Raw genomic sequence first — 21,199 nt, 5'->3', positions numbered from 1 at the left:
CACAGGTTGGTTCGCTTTTTTGCACCTTTTGGTTTATGCGCTGCTTCCATCAGATGGTCCATCGCAAAGCCGAGGCTGCACCGCCGCTTGCACGGTCGGCATGCCCCGCAACACCAGTGATCCTTGTAGCAACGACTTGCAGCATGGCTCGCGAGCTCGCCAGGCACCTTGGCATCGTCAGCGCCGCGCTTGTTTCAGGCTTGAAGCAATCAACGTGGTGCCCTGCAGCCCTGACGGGTTGGGCACCACGTAGCCAGTGGTCGGCGCCCCGTCCTTCAGCACCTTGATTCGCCTCACGCGTGGCCATTGCCAATTGTCTGTCATGCAACTTCGCTGCATCATACCAGCTCTACTGTCGGCGTCACCCACCCCTGTGTTGAGCTCGCCCTCGTAGTCATGCGGCTCGCATCTTGTTGAAACACAGTTAATGTTGCGATCACCCTTGCAGTAGTGGTGGTCGTAGCCGCCCCCTCCAGTTTGCATTAGCGCCGCTATTGCGACCACACATCGAAGAAACACATCGCCTCGCAGCAATGGCGGTGGCGCCTCCTTGCAGTACAACGACACCTCGTCAACACTGATTGCAATATGAGAGTGCTACTACACCACGGGTTCGCAGCAAGGTGGCTGCGGTCATGGAGATGGACGCGACACTAGTGCTCATGGTTGTTACACGGCCGCGCTCTCAATCTTGCAGCACCAGCGGTTGTTGCGGCTTGATGCACATCGGTGGGTTGCGGCGGCCCTCTCCGATTTGTAGCAATGTTGGTTGGGCATGGGAGTCCATCTCCTCCTGCCATGGGAGCGTGATGAACAAGAGAGCACTAGTAGGAAAAGGGGCTTTTACCCCGGTTCATAAGGGCCTTTAGTCCCGGTTCAGGAACCGGGACTAAAGGGTCGTTACTAATGCCCTAGCCCTTTAGTCCCGGTTCTTACACGAACCGGGACTAAAGGCCGTCCACGTGGCCGGTGCGGGGAGCCCAGGCAGGAGGGCCTTTGGTCCCGGTTGGTGCCGCCAACCGGGACCAATAGGCATCCACGCGTCAGCACCTGGCAGGAGCTGAGGTTTTTGCTTTTTTTTGAAAGGGGGTGGTTTAGGGGTTTTGGGGGGTTAATTTAGGTGTTTCATATATTGTGTTAGCTAGCTAATTAATAGAGAGAAGTGTCCTCTCTTATCTCCATGCTTGGTCGACGCTACGTACTATATACGTGTGGAGGGGAGTAGACACGCTAGCTAGTAATCAAATGAAGGAAACAGAAGATCGTCATGAACATATGCATACAGAGAGAAGTGATATCGACCACCTCTCCTTCTCCGAGATATTGGTCGAACAACAAGTTCTCGTATATCTATCCGACACTACCAGCTACATATATACAATAATTATCTCTTACAATACAATCTCCTAATTATATTGTAGGAACACAGGGTCCACATAGTATTCTCCGTTTTCAGCGATCACGTGGTCAAGGAAGAATGCCGCCAATTCCTCTTGAATTCCTAGCATACGATCTTCTACTAGGAGTTGATCCCGCTTCCGAAAAATCTGATTTGAAGAAGGGGGTCAATACATATATATATATATATATATATATATATATATATATATATATATATATATATATATATATATATATATATATATATATATATATGAGTAAATGAAACTCAACACAAATGATGGTAATAAAATAAAATTGTGAATATTATTGCTTACGCACTTCATATTGTTCTTCAGTGGAGCCCCGCTCACAGGTATGGTAGCGGATGGACTCGCAAATGTAGTATCCACAGTAATTATTCCCGGGTTGCTGCGACAACCACTTTACAAGAAATAGAGGTCAATCAAACTGATAAGCAAGCATGCTAAATGGTATTGATCAAACTAGTGCTTGAATCACTAGGAGATGCGCGGAACATGCTACTATAGTACTTACTTTCGAGTGTCTAAATTGCAGCTGGTTCGGCAGTCCCGGGGCTTTTGAGGTGAATTTTCTCCAAACCCTGCCAGACAAAAAAAACAATTACTTGATATCAGGAAATGAACAAAGTTGCTGATATGGTGGATAATGATCGATTTAACTTACTTCTGGAGCATTTGAGCATGTTCGCATAGTCCTGGGGGTTTTTTCGTCTCGAGTCTAAGACGGTTACTACTCCCGGCTCAAGCTTAATCTCTAGGAGAATATAGTGGAAGATGCGCATGCATGCATAAGTCATCAATTACATTACCATAACCTAGACTAATAAGGGAAACCGAATATGCAGAAGACAGTAACACTCACTTGAAGTTGTAAGGAAAGAGTATTATATCTTTGTTTTGATTTAATACCAACGATTGTAGCAAGTTGGCCTCGGCTTCTTTGGGATGTTTTTCAACCGTATATGCATCTATGAGATTTTTGTTGATGAACCCAATATCACCGATTTGTCTTTTCTTCAATTCGGCGATCTTCAATCTGCATAATATAGTGAGGATAAGTGTAAATACATGCAATGAAAGAGCTGACCTATATAGAGAGACTTAATGACAGAAGTAGTACTACTTACAGACAGTAGCAAGTGATCGTTGTTTTATCGAGGGACTTTAGATTGTAAAACTGGAAGAAATCCTCAAATGGAACATTCACCAGTTCAATTCCAACGAGGTCATGCTCCGGTTTAACTCTCAGCGTCAAAGTACTCATCCCATCAGACTCTCTGCAGGTTTTCATGTACCAATCATGTAGTCTTCGCATCATCGTGCTTAGAGATCTGACATCTTTGACGAGAGGCTTCCCGTAATGGTATTTGTGGTTGTCCACCTCCATGATTTCATAATGTACATCGTCGGGCAGGTAATCTCCAAGATTGCTATAACTGGGCACCATACCCGGATCATTAGCGACGATGTCTTTTGACACCTTGAGCGGGGGGCACGATTGGTTCGCTTGTTCGCCGAGCTGGGCAATTTTTTCCCAGCTCGTCGTTCTTTCATCCTTTTATCACTGACAGTACTTCCCGACCGCTCCGCTTCGGCATATGCCTTTCCAAGAACGCGCTCATAGTTGCCTCTTGGCGGAGACTTTGGTGGTTTTGTCAGGGCAGCCAGAGTGCGCTTTGCTTTCACCGGATCTACCTTCTCCTCCGGAGGTGGATGTTTCTTTGCTTTGACCCCTTCAAAGAAGTTCTTCACTTCGGCTCGCACGATCTTCGCGTTCTCCTCCTCTGTCCTCTCATATGGTAAATTCTCTGGAGTCTTCAGAGAAGGACCGAATCTGTATTGCCTCCCGCCTCTGGCAGCTGTACTGCTAGATGCTGGCAGAGCAGATGGAGCGGCTGCGGCTGTCTTCTTTCCTTGCTTACGAGGCGGAGGAGAAGGACTACGACGCGCCGGAGCAGCCGCAGCGGCGGCGGGTCTCTTCCGCCCTTGCTGACGCGGCGGAGAAGGAGGAGGCTGGCTGCTCTGGCGCGCCAGCGCTGGCGGAGAAGGAGGCGGAGGGCCGCCACGCACCGGAGAAGGAGGCTGAGTGCCCTGATCACTCACCAGAGGAGGAGGCGGAGTGCCCTTACTCGCCGGAGCCATCCAGTTCGGAAGCTTGATGAGCTCCTTCCGCCATAGGCATGGAGTCTTCAGAGCTAAACCCAGCCGAGTCTCCCCTTCACCGGTAGGGTGGTCAAGCTGGAGGTCCTCAAATCCCTCCGTTATTTCATCCACCATCACCCTAGCATATCCTTCTGGAATCGGCCGGCAATGGTAGGTTGCGCCGGGTTCAGTAGGTAAAACAGAGCCAACAGCCACCTTGACTTTCAAGTTCTGCCATTCCGCCATAAGGTGGCAATGTTGAGACTCCGTGATAGCATCCACGGGGTAGCTAGGAGTAGCCGCATGCTCCAGCTGACGCAGCTCGGTGGAAGCCATGCTGCTTCTACGCTGAGATGGCGGTGTAGCTTCGGGGGCAGTTTCGGCATCTCTATTGCCGTCTCGTTCCTCTAGCACTTGAACCCTTTCGTGCAGATGTTGAATTTGGATCTGCTCCACTTTTTTCCTCCTCTCTTGGGTTTTGTAACCGCCCGCGACCGGAAAACCAGCCTTCCACGGAACGGAGCCTGGCGTGCCTCGTGTCCGTCCAGGGTGCTCAGGATTCCCGAGGGCCATTGTGAGCTCGTCGTTCTCTCTGTCTGGAACGAACGTCCCTTGCTGCGCTGCATCGATATAGTGCTTAAGCTTCTTGACGGGTATTGCAAGTTGCTCGTCCGTCCAACAACACCTCCCTGATACAGGGTCCAAGGTTCCGCCAGCCCCGAAGAACCAAGTCCGGCAACGGTCTGGCCAGTTCATTGTCTCTGGTTCGATCCCTTTATCAAGCAGATCCCTCTCAGACTTGGCCCACTTAGGCCGGGCTTTGAGGTAGCCACCTGACCCCGTGCGATGGTGAAGCTTCTTCTTCGTAGCATTCTGCTTGTTTGTCGCTGACATCTTCTTACTCTTTTCCGATGTCTTGTGGGCCACAAATGCGGGCCAGTGATCTCTGATCTTCTCATACCGGCTGACGAATTCTGGTGTCTCTTCTTTGTTGACAAAAGTTTTCAGCTCATTCTTCCACCTCCTGAATAGGTCTGCCATCTTCTTAAGAGCATGAGACTTGATTAATTGCTCTATAACTGGCTTCTCCGGATCCTCCTCTGGCGGTAGGGTGAAATTTGCCTTCAGCTCAGTCCAAAGATCATCTTTCTGCATATCATTGACATAAGACACCTCAGGGTCTTCCTTCTTAGGCTTATACCATTTGTGGATGCTGATCGGGATCTTGTCCCTAACTAGAACCCCGCACTGAGCAGCAAAAGCATCCTTTGTCCGGAGGGGTTCAATCGGTTGGCCGTCGCGCGCGATTGCTGTGATCTCAAACCTTTCATCCGAGCGCAACTTTCTCTTCAGGCCTCGTCTCTTTACCGCAGTTGTGCTCGATCCGGGGGGCTAGAAAAAAGAAGAAAGACGAGTGTTAATTAATATGTGTACATACCAAAACAATGAATGCATCAATTAGCTAGTCAGCACAGGCTTAACTAATATATTTACCTGGCCGGACTCGGTTCGGTCACCGGAGCCGTCACCACGGGCTCCTTCTTGCACCAGCATTGGGTCACCGGAGCCATCATAATCATGTCTTTCCTCCTCCACTCTTCGATCACTGCAGCCTGCTTCTTCACCCTGTTCTTCCAGACCATCATTGTCGTTAAGATACCACAAGATATCACCTCCGGCTAAGATTATGTCCCCAAACACATCTTCTGCTTGCTCATCTCGTCCGTGCTCCATTGTTTCTGCAAATATTACAACATGGCAATTATTACACAAACATGACAGCAGGTGGATATATTAGTGCAAACGTAGACCTAGCTTATTCCGGGTTTGGGGTGGCCTAGGCAACGCTTCAAGGGTAGGGCGCGGCGGGAGGGGGTAGGAGACCGACATTGTTTTTTTTCTAGGGTTTGGGTGTCCTCGAGAGTTTTGGTCGAGCGAGAGGTCCGGGGGGTGCTCCCGTGGTATAAGTTATCATGGTCGAGAGGGGGTATACATATCGACCGTCCATCATGTTGAAGTTATCTGGGAGGGAGTTATATATATCGACAACGACGACATACATACACGGGAAAATAATGTTATCGGGGAGGGGGTATATATCGACCCCCCCCCCCACGTGTTGAAGTTATCGGGAGGGGGTTTTATATCGACAACGACGACATACATACACGGGAAAATAATGTTATCGAGGAGGGGGTATATCGACCCCCCTCGTGTTGAAGTTATCCCCCCTCGTGTTGAAGTTATCGGGAGGGGGTAATATCGACAACGACAACATACATACACGGGAAAATAATGTTATCGGGGAGGGGGTATATCGACCCCCCCCCCACGTGTTGAAGTTATCAGGAGGGGGTTATATCGACAACGACGACATATATACACGGGAAAATAATGTTATCGGGGAGGGGGTATATCGACCCCCCTCGTGTTGAAGTTATCCCCCCTCGTGTTGAAGTTATCGGGAGGGGTATATATCGACGACGACAGAACCGATAAAACATAAGAAAACGAAGAAGAAATAAAAAGAGGAGAGAAGAAGAAAGGAATAGAGGAGAGGATTGAAGAAAAAAAAGAAGAAAAAAAAAGAAGAAAAAAAAAGAAGAAAAAAAAGAGGAGAAGAAGAAAGGAATAGAGGAGAAGAAGAAAAAATAGAAAATATTCTATTTTTTCTTCTTCTCCTCTATTCCTTTCTTCTTCTCCTCTTCTTTTTCTTCTTTTTTCCTCTTCTTATTTATATCTCCTCTTCTTCCTCTCCTCTTCTTTTTTCTTTCCTCTTCTTATTTTCTTCTTTCCTATCCTTCTTTTTCTTCTTCTTCCCTTCAAAGCTAGATATATAAAACTTTTCTAAAATTGTAACTTTTGCATATATAAAACTTTTCCATGTGGATCATCATTTCTCATATATATTGAATATATATCCATTGTCATATATAAAAACTTTCTATATATGAACAAAAAACTTTCTATGAACAAAAAAACATTTTTGACGTATATATTCATACATTTTGAACATCTACATACATACAAATTTTTTTTGTTCACATATACATTATAGCCACATACACATATACATCACATATGAACAAAAAAATTAAACTAATAAAAATAAAAAAACAGAGCCGGGGCAGCGGCTCTCACAGCGGGGGCGGCTAGGACGATGGCGACGGCGGGGCCGGGGGCGGCGAGGGCGCCTGCGCGCGGGACCGGGACGGGGCGGGGGCGGCGAGGGCGCCGGCGAGCACACGCGGGCCGGGCAGGGGGGCTCGGGGCGCCGAGGCAGCGCGCGCGAGTAGGGGAGCACGAGGCGGGGCGGCGCGTGGGGGCAGGGCGACGACGACGAGCACCGGGCGGCGACCCGTCGAGGCAAGGGCGCGGGGCGACGGCGATGAGGAGCGGGCGGCGACGGCGAGCACGGGCAGCCTGGCGGCATCGGGGGCAACTGGCGAGGTATGTCGAAAATTTCCTAAGTGTGGACTTATATAGCAAAGCCTTTAGTCCCGGTTCGTGGCACCAACCGGGACTAAAGGTGGGCATTAGTCCCGGTTGGTGCCACCAACCGGGACCAAAGGCCTCTTTTCAGCAGCCCAAAGGGCGGCAAGCGGCAGCCTTTGGTCCCGGTTGGTGGCACCAACCGGGACTAAAGGGGGGGGCATTGGTCCCGGTTGGTGCCACCAACCGGGACCAAAGGCCTTGCGCTGCCCGCGGCCAAAAGTTTAGTCCCACCTCACTAGTTGAGAGGGGCTCGGAGTGGTTTATAAGCCCCACTACGGCTGCCCTCTCGAGCTCCTCTCAAATGCAGGCTTACGGGCCTAATGTCACACTGTGCTGTCTGTTGGCCTATTGGGCCTTCTGCGGGCCTGAATCCTGGCCCAGGTTGGGTTTCTAGTCGTATTCAGGCCGTGGTGGCCCAATAGGTGGCAGTTTTTTAAATTTTTTCCAGTTTTTTGGTTCTGTTTTTTGCATTATTTATTTTCTTTTGTTTTTTGCTTTATTTTTTAATTCTTTTTGCTTTTAGGTCAGCAAAATTATAAACTGTCTGTTAGTGCCATTAGTTTTAGAAAACATATAAACTTTCTATTAGTGCCATTAGTTCTTTATGAAAATTCTTTTTGTTGTATCTAGTTTTTTTGTTTTCTTTTTTGCTATATTTATTTTGTTTTGTTTCTACTTACAACAAAAAACTTATTTATTTTATTTTATTTTGTTTCTAATTACTTATTTATTTTACTTTATGATAATTCTTTCTGCTATTAAAGTTTCTATCAAAAAAAGTTCTTTATGAAAATTGTTTTTGCTTTTAATGATTAAAAATAAAAAAGAGGCGCAATGCGCATTGATTTGCTTCAAGCCTTTCGGAATAGTGTAGACTGCACTGCACATAGCTCGATGCAGTCTACCTTATTCCTCAAGGCTTGAAGCTAAGCAACGTGAGCATTGCGCCTCTTCTTCATCGTCTCTGCACTCAGGGCTTATAAACCGCTCCTAGTGCCTCTCAGCTAGCGAGGTGGGACTAAAAAACTGCTTAGCTAGTAAGAAACTCTAGTACCGGTTCGTGCCACGAACATGTACTAAAGGTGCTCGTGGGGCCACAGCCTCATTAGTACCGGTTCGTGGCACCAACAGGGACCAAAGGGTGGAATTGGTCCCGGTTCGTGCCACCAACCGGGACCAATGGCCTTGCACAGCGGCGTGATGCTGAGTTTAGTCCCACCTCGCTAGCTAAGAGAGGGCCGCACCTGTTTATAAGGTGCGGTGCGCCTGAGCTGTCGAGCTCCTCTCTAAAGCAGGCTTACGGGCCTAATCTCTCTGCACTCAGGGCTTATAAAGCATTTCAAATGAACTCTGAAAAGGTTGAAAGTTGGCATGGTATCATCATTTCATCCACATAGCATGTGCAAGAAAGTTGAGAGGGTTACGGCAAAAACTAGATGCACTTCTTCTACAAAACGTACAATGGTATCATACTCGTCTATTACAAAGTTGGCATGGTATCATCATAATAGTTGCGGGAGAAAGTCTTCACTTTTTCTTCGCTTGTGTCATTTGCTTATTGCGCCGTAACCATGGATAATCTTCATCGTATATCAGGATGCTTGGGTCAGCCTTGACTTTGAAGGGAGGAATTTCATGAAACTTTTCATAATCTTCAGACATGTCTGTCTTGCCCTCCACTCCCACAATGTCCCTTTTTCCTGAAAGAACTATGTGCCGCTTTGGCTCATCGTATGATGTATTCGCTTCCTTATCTTTTCTTTTCCTCGGTCTGGTAGACATGTCCTTCACATAGATAACCTGTGCCACATCATTGGCTAGGACGAACGGTTCGTCAGTGTACCCAAGATTGTTCAGATCCACTGTTGTCATTCCGTACTGTGGGTCTACCTGTACCCCGCCTCCTGACAGATTGACCCATTCGCACTTAAACAAAGGGACCTTAAAATCATGTCCGTAGTCAAGTTCCCATATGTCCATTATGTAACCATAATATGTGTCCTTTCCCCTCTCGGTTGCTGCATCAAAACGGACACCGCTGTTTTGGTTGGTGCTCTTTTGATCTTGGGCGATCGTGTAAAATGTATTCCCATTTATCTCGTATCCTTTGTAAGTCAACACAGTCGAAGATGGTCCCCTGGACAACGAGTACAACTCATCACAAACAGTGGTGTCACCTCTGAGACGTGTTTCCAACCAACTGCTGAAAGTCCTGATGTGTTCACATGTAATCCAGTCGTCACACTGCTCCGGGTGTTTGGAGCGCAGACTGTTCTTGTGTTCATCGACATACGGGGTCACCAAGGTAGAGTTCTGTAGAACTGTGTAGTGTGCTTCAGACCAAGAATATCCGTCCCTGCATATTATTGAGTTCCCCCCTCCAAGCGTGCCTTTTCCAGTCAGTCTTCCCTCATACCGCGATTTAGGGAGACCTATCTTCTTAAGGCCAGGAATGAAGTCAACACAAAACCCAATGACATCCTCTGTTTGATGGCCCATGGAGATGCTTCCTTCTGGCCTAGCGCGGTTACGGACATATTTCTTTAGGACTCCCATGAACCTCTCAAAGGGGAACATATTGTGTAGAAATACGGGCCCCGGAATGACAATCTCGTCGACTAGATGAACTAGGACGTGCGTCATGATATTGAAGAAGGATGGTGGGAACACCAGCTCGAAACTGACAAGACATTGCGCCACATCACTCCTTAGCCTTGGTATGATTTCTGGATCGATCACCTTCTGAGAGATTGCATTGAGGAATGCACATAGCTTCACAATGGCTAATCGGACGTTTTTCGGTAGAAGCCCCCTCAATGCAACCGGAAGCAGTTGCGTCATAATCACGTGGCAGTCATGAGACTTTAGGTTCTGGAACTTTTTCTCTGGCATATTTATTATTCCCTTTATATTCGACGAGAAGCCAGTCGGGACCTTCATACTGAGCAGGCATTCAAAGAAGAGTTCTTTCTCTTCTTTCGTAAGAGCGTAGCTGGCAGGACCTTCATACTGCTTCGGAGGCATGCCGTCTTTTTCGTGCAAACGTTGCAGGTCCTCCCGTGCCTCAGGTGTATCTTTTGTCTTCCCATACACGCCCAAGAAGCCTAGCAGGTTCACGCAAAGGTTCTTCGTCACGTGCATCACGTCGATTGAAGAGCGGACCTCTAGCTCTTTCCAGTAGGGTAGGTCCCAAAATATAGATTTCTTCTTCCACATGGGTGCGTGTCCCTCAACGTCATTCGGAACAGCTAGTCCGCCGGGACCCTTTCCAAAGATTACGTGTAAATCATTGACCATAGCAAGTACGTGATCACTGGTACGCATGGCGGGCTTCTTCCGGTGATCTGCCTCGCCTTTGAAATGCTTGCCTTTCTTTCGACATTGATGGTTGGTTGGAAGAAATCGACGATGGCCCAGGTACACATTCTTCCTGCTTTTGTCCAGGTATATACTTTCAGTGTCATCTAAACAGTGCGTGCATGCATGGTATCCCTTGTTTGTCTGTCCTGAAAGGTTACTGAGAGCGGGCCAATCGTTGATGGTTACAAACAGCAACGCGTGCAGGTTAAATTCCTCCTGTTTGTGCTCATCCCACGTACGTACACCGTTTCCATTCCACAGCTGTAAAAGTTCTTCAACTAATGGCCTTAGGTACACATCAATGTCGTTGCCGGGTTGCTTAGGGCCTTGGATGAGAACTGGCATCATAATGAACTTCCGCTTCATGCACATCCAAGGAGGAAGGTTATACATACATAGAGTCACGGGCCAGGTGCTGTGATTGCTGCTCTGCTCCCCGAAAGGATTAATGCCATCCGCGCTTAAACCAAACCATACGTTCCTTGGGTCAGCTGCAAACTCAGCCCAGTACTTTCTCTCGATTTTTCTCCACTGCGACCCGTCAGCGGGTGCTCTCAACTTCCCGTCTTTCTTACGGTCCTCACTGTGCCATCGCATCAACTTGGCATGCTCTTCGTTTCTGAACAGACGTTTCAACCGTGGTATTATAGGAGCATACCACATCACCTTCGCAGGAACCCTCTTCCTGGGGGGCTCGCCGTCAACATCACCAGGGTCATCTCGTCTGATCTTATACCGCAATGCACCGCATACCGGGCATGCGTTCAGATCCTTGTACGCACTGCGGTAGAGGATGCAGTCATTAGGGCATGCATGTATCTTCTGCACCTCCAATCCTAGAGGGCATACGACCTTCTTTGCTGCGTATGTACTGTCGGGCAATTCGTTATCCTTTGGAAGCTTCTTCTTCTTCAATATTTTCAATAGCTTCTCAAATCCTTTGTCAGGCACAGCATTCTCTGCCTTCCACTGCAGCAATTCCAGTACGGTACCGAGCTTTGTGTTGCCATCTTCGCAATTGGGGTACAACCCTTTTTTGTGATCCTCTAACATGCGATCGAACTTCAGCTTCTCCTTTTGACTTTCGCATTGCGTCCTTGCATCGACAATGACCCGGCGGAGATCATCATCATCGGGCACTGGTTCCTCTTCATCTTCAGCAGCTTCCCCCCTTGCAGCATCATTGGGCACATCATCTGGTTCCTCTTGATCTTCAGCAGCTTCCCCCGTTGCAGCATCACCGTATTCAGCGGGCACATAGTTGTCATCGTCCTCTTCTTCTTCGCCGTCTTCCATCATAACCCCCATTTCTCCGTGCCTCGTCCAAACATTATAGTGTGGCATGAAACCCTTGTAAAGCAGGTGGGCATGAAGGATTTTCCGGTCAGAGTAAGACTTCGTATTCCCACATGTAGGGCATGGACAACACATAAAACCATTCTTCTTGTTTGCCTCAGCCACTTCGAGAAAATCATGCACGCCCTTAATGTACTCGGAGGTGTGTCTGTCACCGTACATCCATTGCCGGTTCATCTGCGTGCATTATATATAATTAAGTGTGTCAAAAACCATTACAGAACATCATGAATAGATAATTAAGTGACCAAATTAATAGAAGTTCATCATCACATTAGAACCAAAGTACATACATAGTTCTCATCTAACAACATATATATAGCTCTCCAGAGCATCTAATTAATTAAACCATACATTAAACTATGTAAAACATTTCAATGCGACAACAAATGCGATCATAATCGCAACCAAGGTAACAATTGATCCAACGACATAATGATACCAAGCCTCGGTATGAATGGCATATTTTCTAATCTTTCTAATCTTCAAGCGCATTGCATCCATCTTGATCTTGTGATCATCGACGACATCCGCAACATGCAACTCCAATATCATCTTCTCCTCCTCAATTTTTTTATTTTTTCCTTCAAGTAATTGTTTTCTTCTTCAACTAAATTTAACCTCTCGACAATAGGGTCGGTTAGAATTTCCGGTTCAACCACCTCCTAGATAAATAAAATCTATGTCACGTTGGTCGGTATATTTGTCATAAACAATAAATGAATCAAATAGTTATAAAAAGATAATATATACCACATCCGAATCATAGACAGGACGAGGGCCGACGGGGGCGGATACCAAAACCATCGCACTATGTAATAAGAAGGAATAAAATAGTTAGAAAATTAGACAAGTATCTATCTAAAGTAAGAATTTTTTTCTTTCAAAAAGAAGATAAGAACAAGAGGCTCACCACGGTGGTGCCGGCGACGAGATCGGCGCGGGCGGTCGACGGCGGTGAAGACGGGAATGGGACGTGACAGGCCGCTAAACCTAGACAAATCTCGAGGAAAATGGAGCTTTGAGGTCGAGCTTCGAGAGGACAAAGCTTAACTAGTGTGGCTCGGGCATTTCATCGAACACCTCATGTGCATAGGAGGTGAGCTAGAGCACCACAAAGCCCTCCCCTCGCCGGCCAGAGAAAAATAGAGCACTGGAGTGCTCTGGTCGCGGGCGGGGGGTATATATAGGCACCTCATTGGTCCCGGTTCGTGGCATGAACCGGTACTAAATCCGGGCCTTCTGTCCCGGTTCATGCCAAGAACCGGGACAAATGGTTGTGGGCCAGGAGCGAGGACCATTAGTCCCGGTTCGTGGCTCGAACCGGGACAAATTGTTCCATACGAACTGGGACCAATGCCCACGAGGCCCCGGCCGGCCCCCTGGGCTCACGAACCGGGACGAATGCCCCATGGGTCCCGGTTCGTGACTGAACCGGGGCTAATGTGAAAACTGCCCTGTGACCTATGCCCTGTTTTCTACTAGTGGAGGGAGGGATGAGGGGAAAAGAAGGGAAGAAGATGAGTGGGTGAGAAGACCCCGGCAAGGTGGGCCCCATAAGGGGTACGTGTCAAGCGGGAGAAACGGTTTACGGGAGAGAGAAATCAGTCGGTTGGTTTAAAACATTTTCCCCTTGGTTTTTCAGTGAAAATTATGAATCAAATTCCTTCGAGGTGACTTTTTTCAATTTATTACGGGGTAATCCCAGCGGATGCACGATTTGTGTGTGTGGGCTCTCTCGTGCTGGGCTTTCTAGGGTAGTTTTAGGCCTCACTCTCGCGTGAGCCTCTTCAGTGGGCTATTCTTCGACTCCACCGCTCTCCTCCCCATCAGCTGCCACCACCCCCACTCGCCGGCGGCGCCGCCGCTGGAGGACGACAACCTCCTCTCCGAGATCCTCCTCCGCCTCCCCTCGGAGCCCTCCTCCCTCTCGCGCGCCTCCCTCGTCTGCAAGCGCTGGTTCGGCCTCGTCTCCGACCCCGGCTTCTCCCGCCGCTTTCGCCTCCACCACCGCCGCAACCCTCCCCTCCTTGCGTTCTTCGACAAGTTTCACGGCATCTACTCTGCAATGGAGCCCCCCAATCGTGTCCCGGAGGGCCGCTTCTCCTTGCAGCTCGACGACGGCGAGGGCGCCCGTTTTCTGCTCATCGGGTGCCACCAAGGCCTCGTACTCAGCCGCCATAGATTGCTGAACCAGCTCCTGGTCTGGGATCCCGTCACCGGGGATCAGCACAGGTTTGCCCGTCCCCTGGGCTTCGAGACGTTGGGACCTTCTGTCCACGGGGCGGTGCTTCGGGCTGCCGGAGACGTCCACCACTTCCAGGTGGTCTTGGTACGCACAGAAATAAGCGAACAACATTCACGAGCGATCGCCAGCGTGTACTCATCGGAGACCGGCATATGGGGTAATCTCATGTCAACACCGCTTCCACCCAAGGCTTCGAATTCTCTTTTGCTATTCCCCCCTAGGATCAATACGGTATTTCCTGGTGTCCAAGTTGGGGATTCGCTTTACTGGTTGCTTTCTGGCATTACGGCTGGCATCCTCGAGTTTGATTTGGGTAGGCAGAGCTTAAGTGTGATACATGTGCCAGTGGACATCTATGCTAGGGGCAGTTCCCACTTCACCGTTATGCGAGCAGATGATGGGGGGCTTGGTTTCTTTTTTCTGTCAAGATTCACCACACAGTTATGGAAGAGGAAGATTGATTCTGATGGTGTTGCTTCATGGGTGATGGGAAGAACTTTCGAAATTGACAAGCTATTTTCCCTTAATTCACTGAAGTGGGGAGGGGTCCTTACGATACGAGGGTTTGCTGAGGACAATAATGTGGTGTTCCTGTCAACAGCTACCAGCCTATTCATGCTACAGCTTGAGTCATTGCAGTTGAAGAAACTTTTCGATACTACAATCGTGGGCTTCTATCATCCATTCGAAAGTGTCTATGCTGCAGGTAATAGCATTCCTTTACAATGTGGGTTATAACAAAATCAACATATCTTTTGTTAATTGGTTGGTTCATGTCGTTCACATTGTTTTGTGTTCAGCTAACAATTTCAAGTAGTGACATATCACTTGTTTCTTTTGCTGCTTGGTGATATTTTCAACATGTAGCGATGTTGTTCTGTAGTGTTTTCTTCTTTTCTTCTATGTGATGTGATCTAGGAAAACATCGGTTAGTGATAACTAGCCAGTTTTTCTTCTGTAGCAAGGTGGTTCTACTGTATCATGATTTTGAGTCCCCTCAGTTGAAGCCAGTGGGTTACTCTTAAATCCAAAACAGAGTTAACAAGTTGGTTTGATATTTATCAGACAGTTCATATTTATCACTTCTAGAAGAGTCATGTTGCAAGCGGCGAGTTCATTTGCACCAGAGTTAATTAATAAGTCAACTTTGTTTGTTCTTTTCTCGCTAAATTTCTTTAATTTTTTTTGAATATTCAGGATCACTTCTATGTGATGTGAAGTAGAAAAACATTGGTTAGTGATAGCTAGCCAGTTTTGCTTCCGTAGCAAGGTGATTCTACTGTATCATGATTTTGAGTCCCCGCGATTGAAGCCAGTGGGTGACTCTTAAATCCAAAACAGAGTTAACAAGTTGGTTTTGTATTTATCAGACGGTTTATATTTATCTTTTTTAGAAGAATCATGTTACAAGCGGTGAGTTCATTAGTACCAGAGTTAATCAATAAGTCAAGTTTATTAGTTCTTCTCTGGCTAAATTTCTTTTAAAAAATGATTATTCAGGATCACTTCTATCTAGAATTCATTAGTATTGATTTTCTTTATTTTATTTATCTGATATGATATAACACGAAACGGGATTCAGAATAATTTTAGCTAACTTCTCCCTTCTGATCAGCTAATAGTCTGAGCTTGCATATTTTTCATTTTGTGACACTAGTGAGGATACACTGTTTTGAGAATACTATCTATATTTGATAGTAGATATGGTTCTGTTTATCTACTCCTATGTTGTATTTAACTTGGTTGTTTTTCCTATATTATATATGTGATTTTATCTAAATATCTCAACGATGCCCCTCATATCTATTTGACTTTTTGTTTGAATAATGTTGGTTCCCTGACCTCATATGCTTGTAGGCACAGGCATTGGTGGTGGACATGGTGGACCTGAACTTTTGCACAACACATAAGATGATTGGTCAGATAGATATTGCTACCGTGATGTATTTGATTGAGTAGGTAAGCTTATCTTCAAGTAGTAGCTGAGTGAAGCATTTTTCCTTTTACTTGCTTTATGGATATTTGTATGTGTTATTTTTAACTGTTGCTACATTGCATTTGATATTTTTGTGTCTGCGAAATTTATTGAGTGAGGTTTTTACGCTGTCAGAGTAATTCATAACCAATAATACCTGACAATTTGACTTAAAACTTCCTTTATAGCAATTGCCATTTCACATTGCTGTTCATTTGGGAGCTTCGTTATACCTAGTGTTTACTTGTAGTTCTTGTGCAATTATACTAATGTAAGGCTCTTATGCGAGTTTCTTATACATATATTCTTAGCTTAGTTTGTTTGTCACTCTTAACTCGCATGTGAAAGCGGCTATGAGCCTGTCGGCTTTTTTTAAGTCATCTAGGGGCTGGAAATATGAAAGTAGACAGTGTAGTTCATATTCCATAACCTATCTAAGAAAATATGATAACCTTCTTCTCAAGGAAATAGACAGCAGTAATCTTAATGGTTATATCTAATAAACTCAGTGGCAGAGCTAGCCCAGATCTTCAAAATGTAGATGTTTGGGGTGGCCAAAGACTATATTTTTTCTAATTGAGAACCCTATAAGAATTTCCTTCACAATTTTGACCAGGGGGGGGGGGGGGGGGGTCCAGCCGTAGCTCCGCCTGTGAACGGTACCATCTCTGTAATTTTGGGCATATGCACTAATATTTGAGGATTCTGAACATAAAATAAGTTAGTATGAAAATTTACTAATTATGTACAGCACATGGTTCTTCGAAACTAAAATATAGTTGATTCTGGAGCAAAATCTTTGTCGCACCTCCTGCTGGTTATGATTGGAATCCCCCCCCCCCCCCCTTTCATTGTTGCGGCTGATCTTCCCTAATTCATAATAAAGTCAATCAACATTGCTTCCAGCCATGTATTCTCATCATGCATTTTTCTTCCCAACGATTGCTTTGCTGTCTCAAAGGGCTACTTGAAACCATTGCTGGCTCTTTGGTTGTATGGCGTGATCCTTTCCCCTTGCCTATCTTGGGCTGCCCATGAGGCTGTCTTGTCCTCACATTTGAGACTTGTCACTATTGATCAACCACATTGGGCGCTGTTTTTCTTCATGCTCCAGTTTCCTCTCTCAAGGAGGCAAATTTAGGATGTTAATCTGCCTTAAGTGCACTTTCCACCTACTACATGGGTTTACTCCGCCACCACTGTCTATGGGGCAAATCTGAAACCACGGGCCGCTGGAAATCTCTTGCTGCTTGGGCAAAGGTTTGCAAACTGAAGGACAAAGGTGGTCTGGGTATTATCTACCTCACAGTTCAAATGAAGCTCTCGTGCTTTGCAGTCCTTTGCGTTTGATGCCAAAATCACTTTCTGGTTGGTGAAACTCTTTGATAACATTATCTATCTCTCTTCCACCTGCCTATGTCCAAGCAGTCCTTCAGCGGTATTCAGAATCTGGAGCAATTGCTTGAAACCACATGCCTTGATGCAGAGGCGGAGCCAGGATTTCTCAAAGCATAGGGCTAAAACTAACTGACTAAAAATAAAGTCAAATAGCATGCACACCAACGCGTTCTAGAAGTATGCCACAAATTCACATTAAAGATGAAATATAATTTCATTATTACCACGAGAGAAAATTCGATAAAACAAATAATTTAACAAAGTGCATTTTTGCAAACATTGTTTGGTACCAAATTAATGAAGACTTGCTTAATTCTAGGCCATTGTTTCTTCACCAGCAATAGTAGAAGGACCTGGAGCTGCAAATATAAAATCGAGTATCTGAACCAGCCCATACTTGTTCAACATTTTGCCTTGGGTTTTGAAAAGCTTTACAATGTCTTCTAGCTCTATTATGAGCACTATTAACATTGCCAACACGAGTCTCAAAAGATGCAGTAGCATTTTTCCAATTACTAAAACCTTTCTTTGTATATGCTTCTATTCCACAGTTTTCAGCTCTTGGTTGCTTAAAGAGAAAACAATGAAAACAAAAGGCGGCTTTTTTAGCAACACTATATTCCAACCAATCATGTGACTTGTACCACTCTTCATGAAAGCCTCTCATTTGTTTCCCTTTTCTTTCTTGTTCATAGACATGTCCTGTTGGTCGGCACGGTCCCATGGCCAAATACTCCCTTCTAGCAGCATCTCTCACATTCACATGCAACTCCTCAATTCGTTTTCGGAGGCCGGGGTCGGGATTAATGTCATCTGGATTAAGCTCCACACGTGCATTACTAGCTCCGGCTCCTACTGATTCGGTAGGCGAATCATTGGTGTTGGTATTGTTGGTTGCAGGCTGGCCAGATGTTGACTGAAAAAACGATTCAATTGTCCAAATCCTCTTCATCTTGGATTTTTTTTGCTGTTAACAAATAACAATGAAACAGAAGTGATTAATGTAATTCAATTGAACGTCACAAACTCGTTGATTTTCAGCTAATAGAAAGAGACTAGGGAAAATTAGATGACAGATACAGTAAACTGAAGATTACCTGTCCTGCTGTCAGTCTAGCCGATTGTGAAGATGAAAAGGAACAGAAAGGGCTGGAGCCTGGAGGGGGCTGCTCCTGCTCGGACGAGGCGAGATGACCCGTGCTTCGAGCGGCGAGCGCCAGCCGCCTGGGCGCGGGACGCCGGTCTCAGTTCTCGTGGGAAACGGCGGGCGGCTGATGCGTCGCAGCTGAGGCGGCGCAGCTGTGAACGAGAAATATTTGATCGATCAGGCGAGATATCAGGCGAGACGCTGGACGATTGATTCCTGAGGAATCGCTACTACCAAAACCAACGTGGAGTCGTGGCGCAGGTGTCTACTTTTTTTTCCAACCAAGCCCGTAGGACAGCTCAGTTGGGCTGGGAACTGGGAACTTACGTGGGCTGTGCTTGGACGCCTGGGGCTGGGCTTTGTAAGTCTACAAATGTAAAAAAAGAATCTACTAAATATATACCTACCAGTTGGGCACAGCCTGGGGCTATCCAGTTGCCCCAGGCCCAATTCCGCCCCTGCCTTGATGACAGCAGCTACAACTGGACAGGCGTTTGGAACGCCAATACACATCGAGCTAAAAGATTCTAGGCCATTCCGTAACACCCCCAAAATGGATATGGAGTTGCAGTTCTCTCAAGCTAAAAAGCCTTTGCTTGGCTTATGGTACAAGACTCTGCCTCAACACTAGGGTCCTAGTTGTCCACCTAAATCAAATGGATGTAAGCTGCATGTCTTGTGTCCTCTGTACAACTGGTGCTCTTGAAACTGAGGATTGCATCTTCCATTTTGAATTCAGCATAGCTTGTTGAAGATATATGGTCACACACTGGCAACCTGTGCAGGACTTTGTACTGGTTATTAGATCGGGTTTAACTCTTTCTGCATGCCTTTCTTATTTGACGTCTTACTTTTTGGAACATTAAAATCTTAAATAAAATGTTACATTAGCCATGCACACCAAGAAAACCACTTGTAAAATTGATCTTCTGCTACAGCCTACAGGCTTTCAGATGGAAGGAGAGCTAAGACCTTCCCCGCGTGGCTTAATTCACCAGGCTAATTGACGTCTTACTTTTTCTACCATTTCATCCTGGCTGCTTTGTAATTATCTGTACTTTCCTGCCCGTAATGTTCTTTTCTCCTGGAAATTCTTGTTGGGGTCCTTTGTACAGTTCCTGTTTTTGTTCTAGTATATTTCACTGTCGGGACCTCCCCTACAGTTTTCTGTCAAAAGGGAAAAATGTGGGATAACATTGTGTGCATCGTGTACATACATACATGATACAGGTACATCGATGTTAAAGAAAATTGGCATGTCTTGCATCGTTTGACTCTTAACATAATACCTACTCTTTCCCTCTTTCCCTCTTTCCTCTGAAGGGTAAGTTTTGTCTGGTCCAAGATACATGTTGCTATGGTTTTTATACAGTTAATCTCTTCAATTTTGCTTGCTAATGTTTAATAATTTAAATTGAATATGTAATACACTTGACATGCCCAGAGTCATTTATTCATCATAAACACTGATTTCATTTGAGTAGTGGTATATTATTTTTTATACTATGCAGAGTAAACAAATATTTATTTCAGACTGAACGAAGTTTTACCTCCGTTCGGAAATAAGTGATGCTGTTTTGGTTGAACTAAAACAGTATCACTTATTTCCGAACGCGGGGAGTATTAATTAATAAGATGATGCATGATATCTTTGCTTGAGGCTTCTACTGCATGAATTTTATCAATTTGATTTGCCACTGACTGTCTAGATTGCACGTTACTACAAATTATGCCTATTAACTACGACTTTGTGATAATCTAGGCAGTTCAGCATTTCCCTCGAAGGGTCTAATTGTGATATCTGAACCACTGTTTATTTACCTTCTGCTGAAATCTGATGTAGCCAAAGACTTGAGAATGTGTTGACAATATAAGTTGAAGTTGTGCCACTACAAAATAACTTTTTTCCTATTGGTTTGTCCAATGACGCTGAGATGATTCAGTTTTCTTTCGGTCTTCTTTTCCACGATGGTGAATCTATCTTTTTGTGTTTGAGTCATAAAAAATTTGTAAGATATAACTTGGTACATATTTCCTTGACTGACTGACACTGATTGCTCCACAGGTATCTATAGTTCTATTCTGGTGACTGGCACGCAGAAATGGCTTGTTGGGTGAAGGTTCTTCCATTTTGTGGGCTCCACTCAGATAAAAAATTGACCTTTTATGTATCATGCACCATTGAACTGTGATGTGGACTTTGTAGGAGGTCATCGCTCAATTTCCTAACTTTTTTGTATTATATATAATTTCCCTAGACAAATAGTCAACTAACATGAAGGCACAGCGGGTTGCTTTGGTTAGTTGGTACCTTGAGGCTTTGTTTGCTTTATGCTTGCACAATGAGACAAGCCGGCCTTCAGTTGATATTGCTTGCTGCTTTTGTCTTTGGGTTCATCTTCTTGATGCCTTTCGTTTGATTACTCTCCATCATGTATCAGCTGTGGAGATATCGACATTGAATTTCTGCACGTGTCCCGTATTTTTCCATGTGTTTCGGTTGAAATTTTATCCGATGCTGCTTGATGAATGCTGAACTGCACCTGCCTGATCTGGTGCTGTTTTGCTGGCGATTCATCCAGGGTAGGGGTATTAAAATGTACTTCGCTATACATGGTAGACCTCGATGGAGTGAATCATGATACATGGAGTAT

General features: G+C 45.7%; 1 protein-coding gene across 1 annotated transcript; it reads left to right on the top strand.

The window, feature by feature from the left end:
• The first annotated feature begins 635 nt into the window (after positions 1-635).
• On the top strand, positions 636-20,928 carry LOC109755101 (F-box protein At5g03970). The gene is made up of 4 exons (XM_040393365.2): positions 636-665; positions 13,534-14,731; positions 15,883-15,984; positions 20,611-20,928. Exons 1-3 carry the CDS (start codon positions 636-638, stop codon positions 15,933-15,935), a joined length of 1,281 nt encoding a protein of 426 aa, XP_040249299.1. The 3' UTR covers positions 15,936-15,984; positions 20,611-20,928.
• Positions 20,929-21,199: the final 271 nt, after the last annotated feature.

Source organism: Aegilops tauschii, chromosome 6 (genome assembly GCF_002575655.3).
Source record: "Aegilops tauschii subsp. strangulata cultivar AL8/78 chromosome 6, Aet v6.0, whole genome shotgun sequence".
NCBI classification, from domain to species: Eukaryota; Viridiplantae; Streptophyta; class Magnoliopsida; order Poales; family Poaceae; genus Aegilops; species Aegilops tauschii.
Note: the sequence above shows the minus strand (reverse complement) of the source record. Positions and strands in the feature narration are given on the sequence as shown.

Coding starts and splice junctions, on each gene's coding strand:
- LOC109755101 (XM_040393365.2), top strand. CDS start 636: ATGGAGATGGACGCGACACTAGTGCTCATG. Junction 666..13,533: donor ACGCGACACTAGTGCTCATG/GTTGTTACACGG, acceptor TGGGCTTTCTAG/GGTAGTTTTAGGCCTCACTC. Junction 14,732..15,882: donor CGAAAGTGTCTATGCTGCAG/GTAATAGCATTC, acceptor ATATGCTTGTAG/GCACAGGCATTGGTGGTGGA.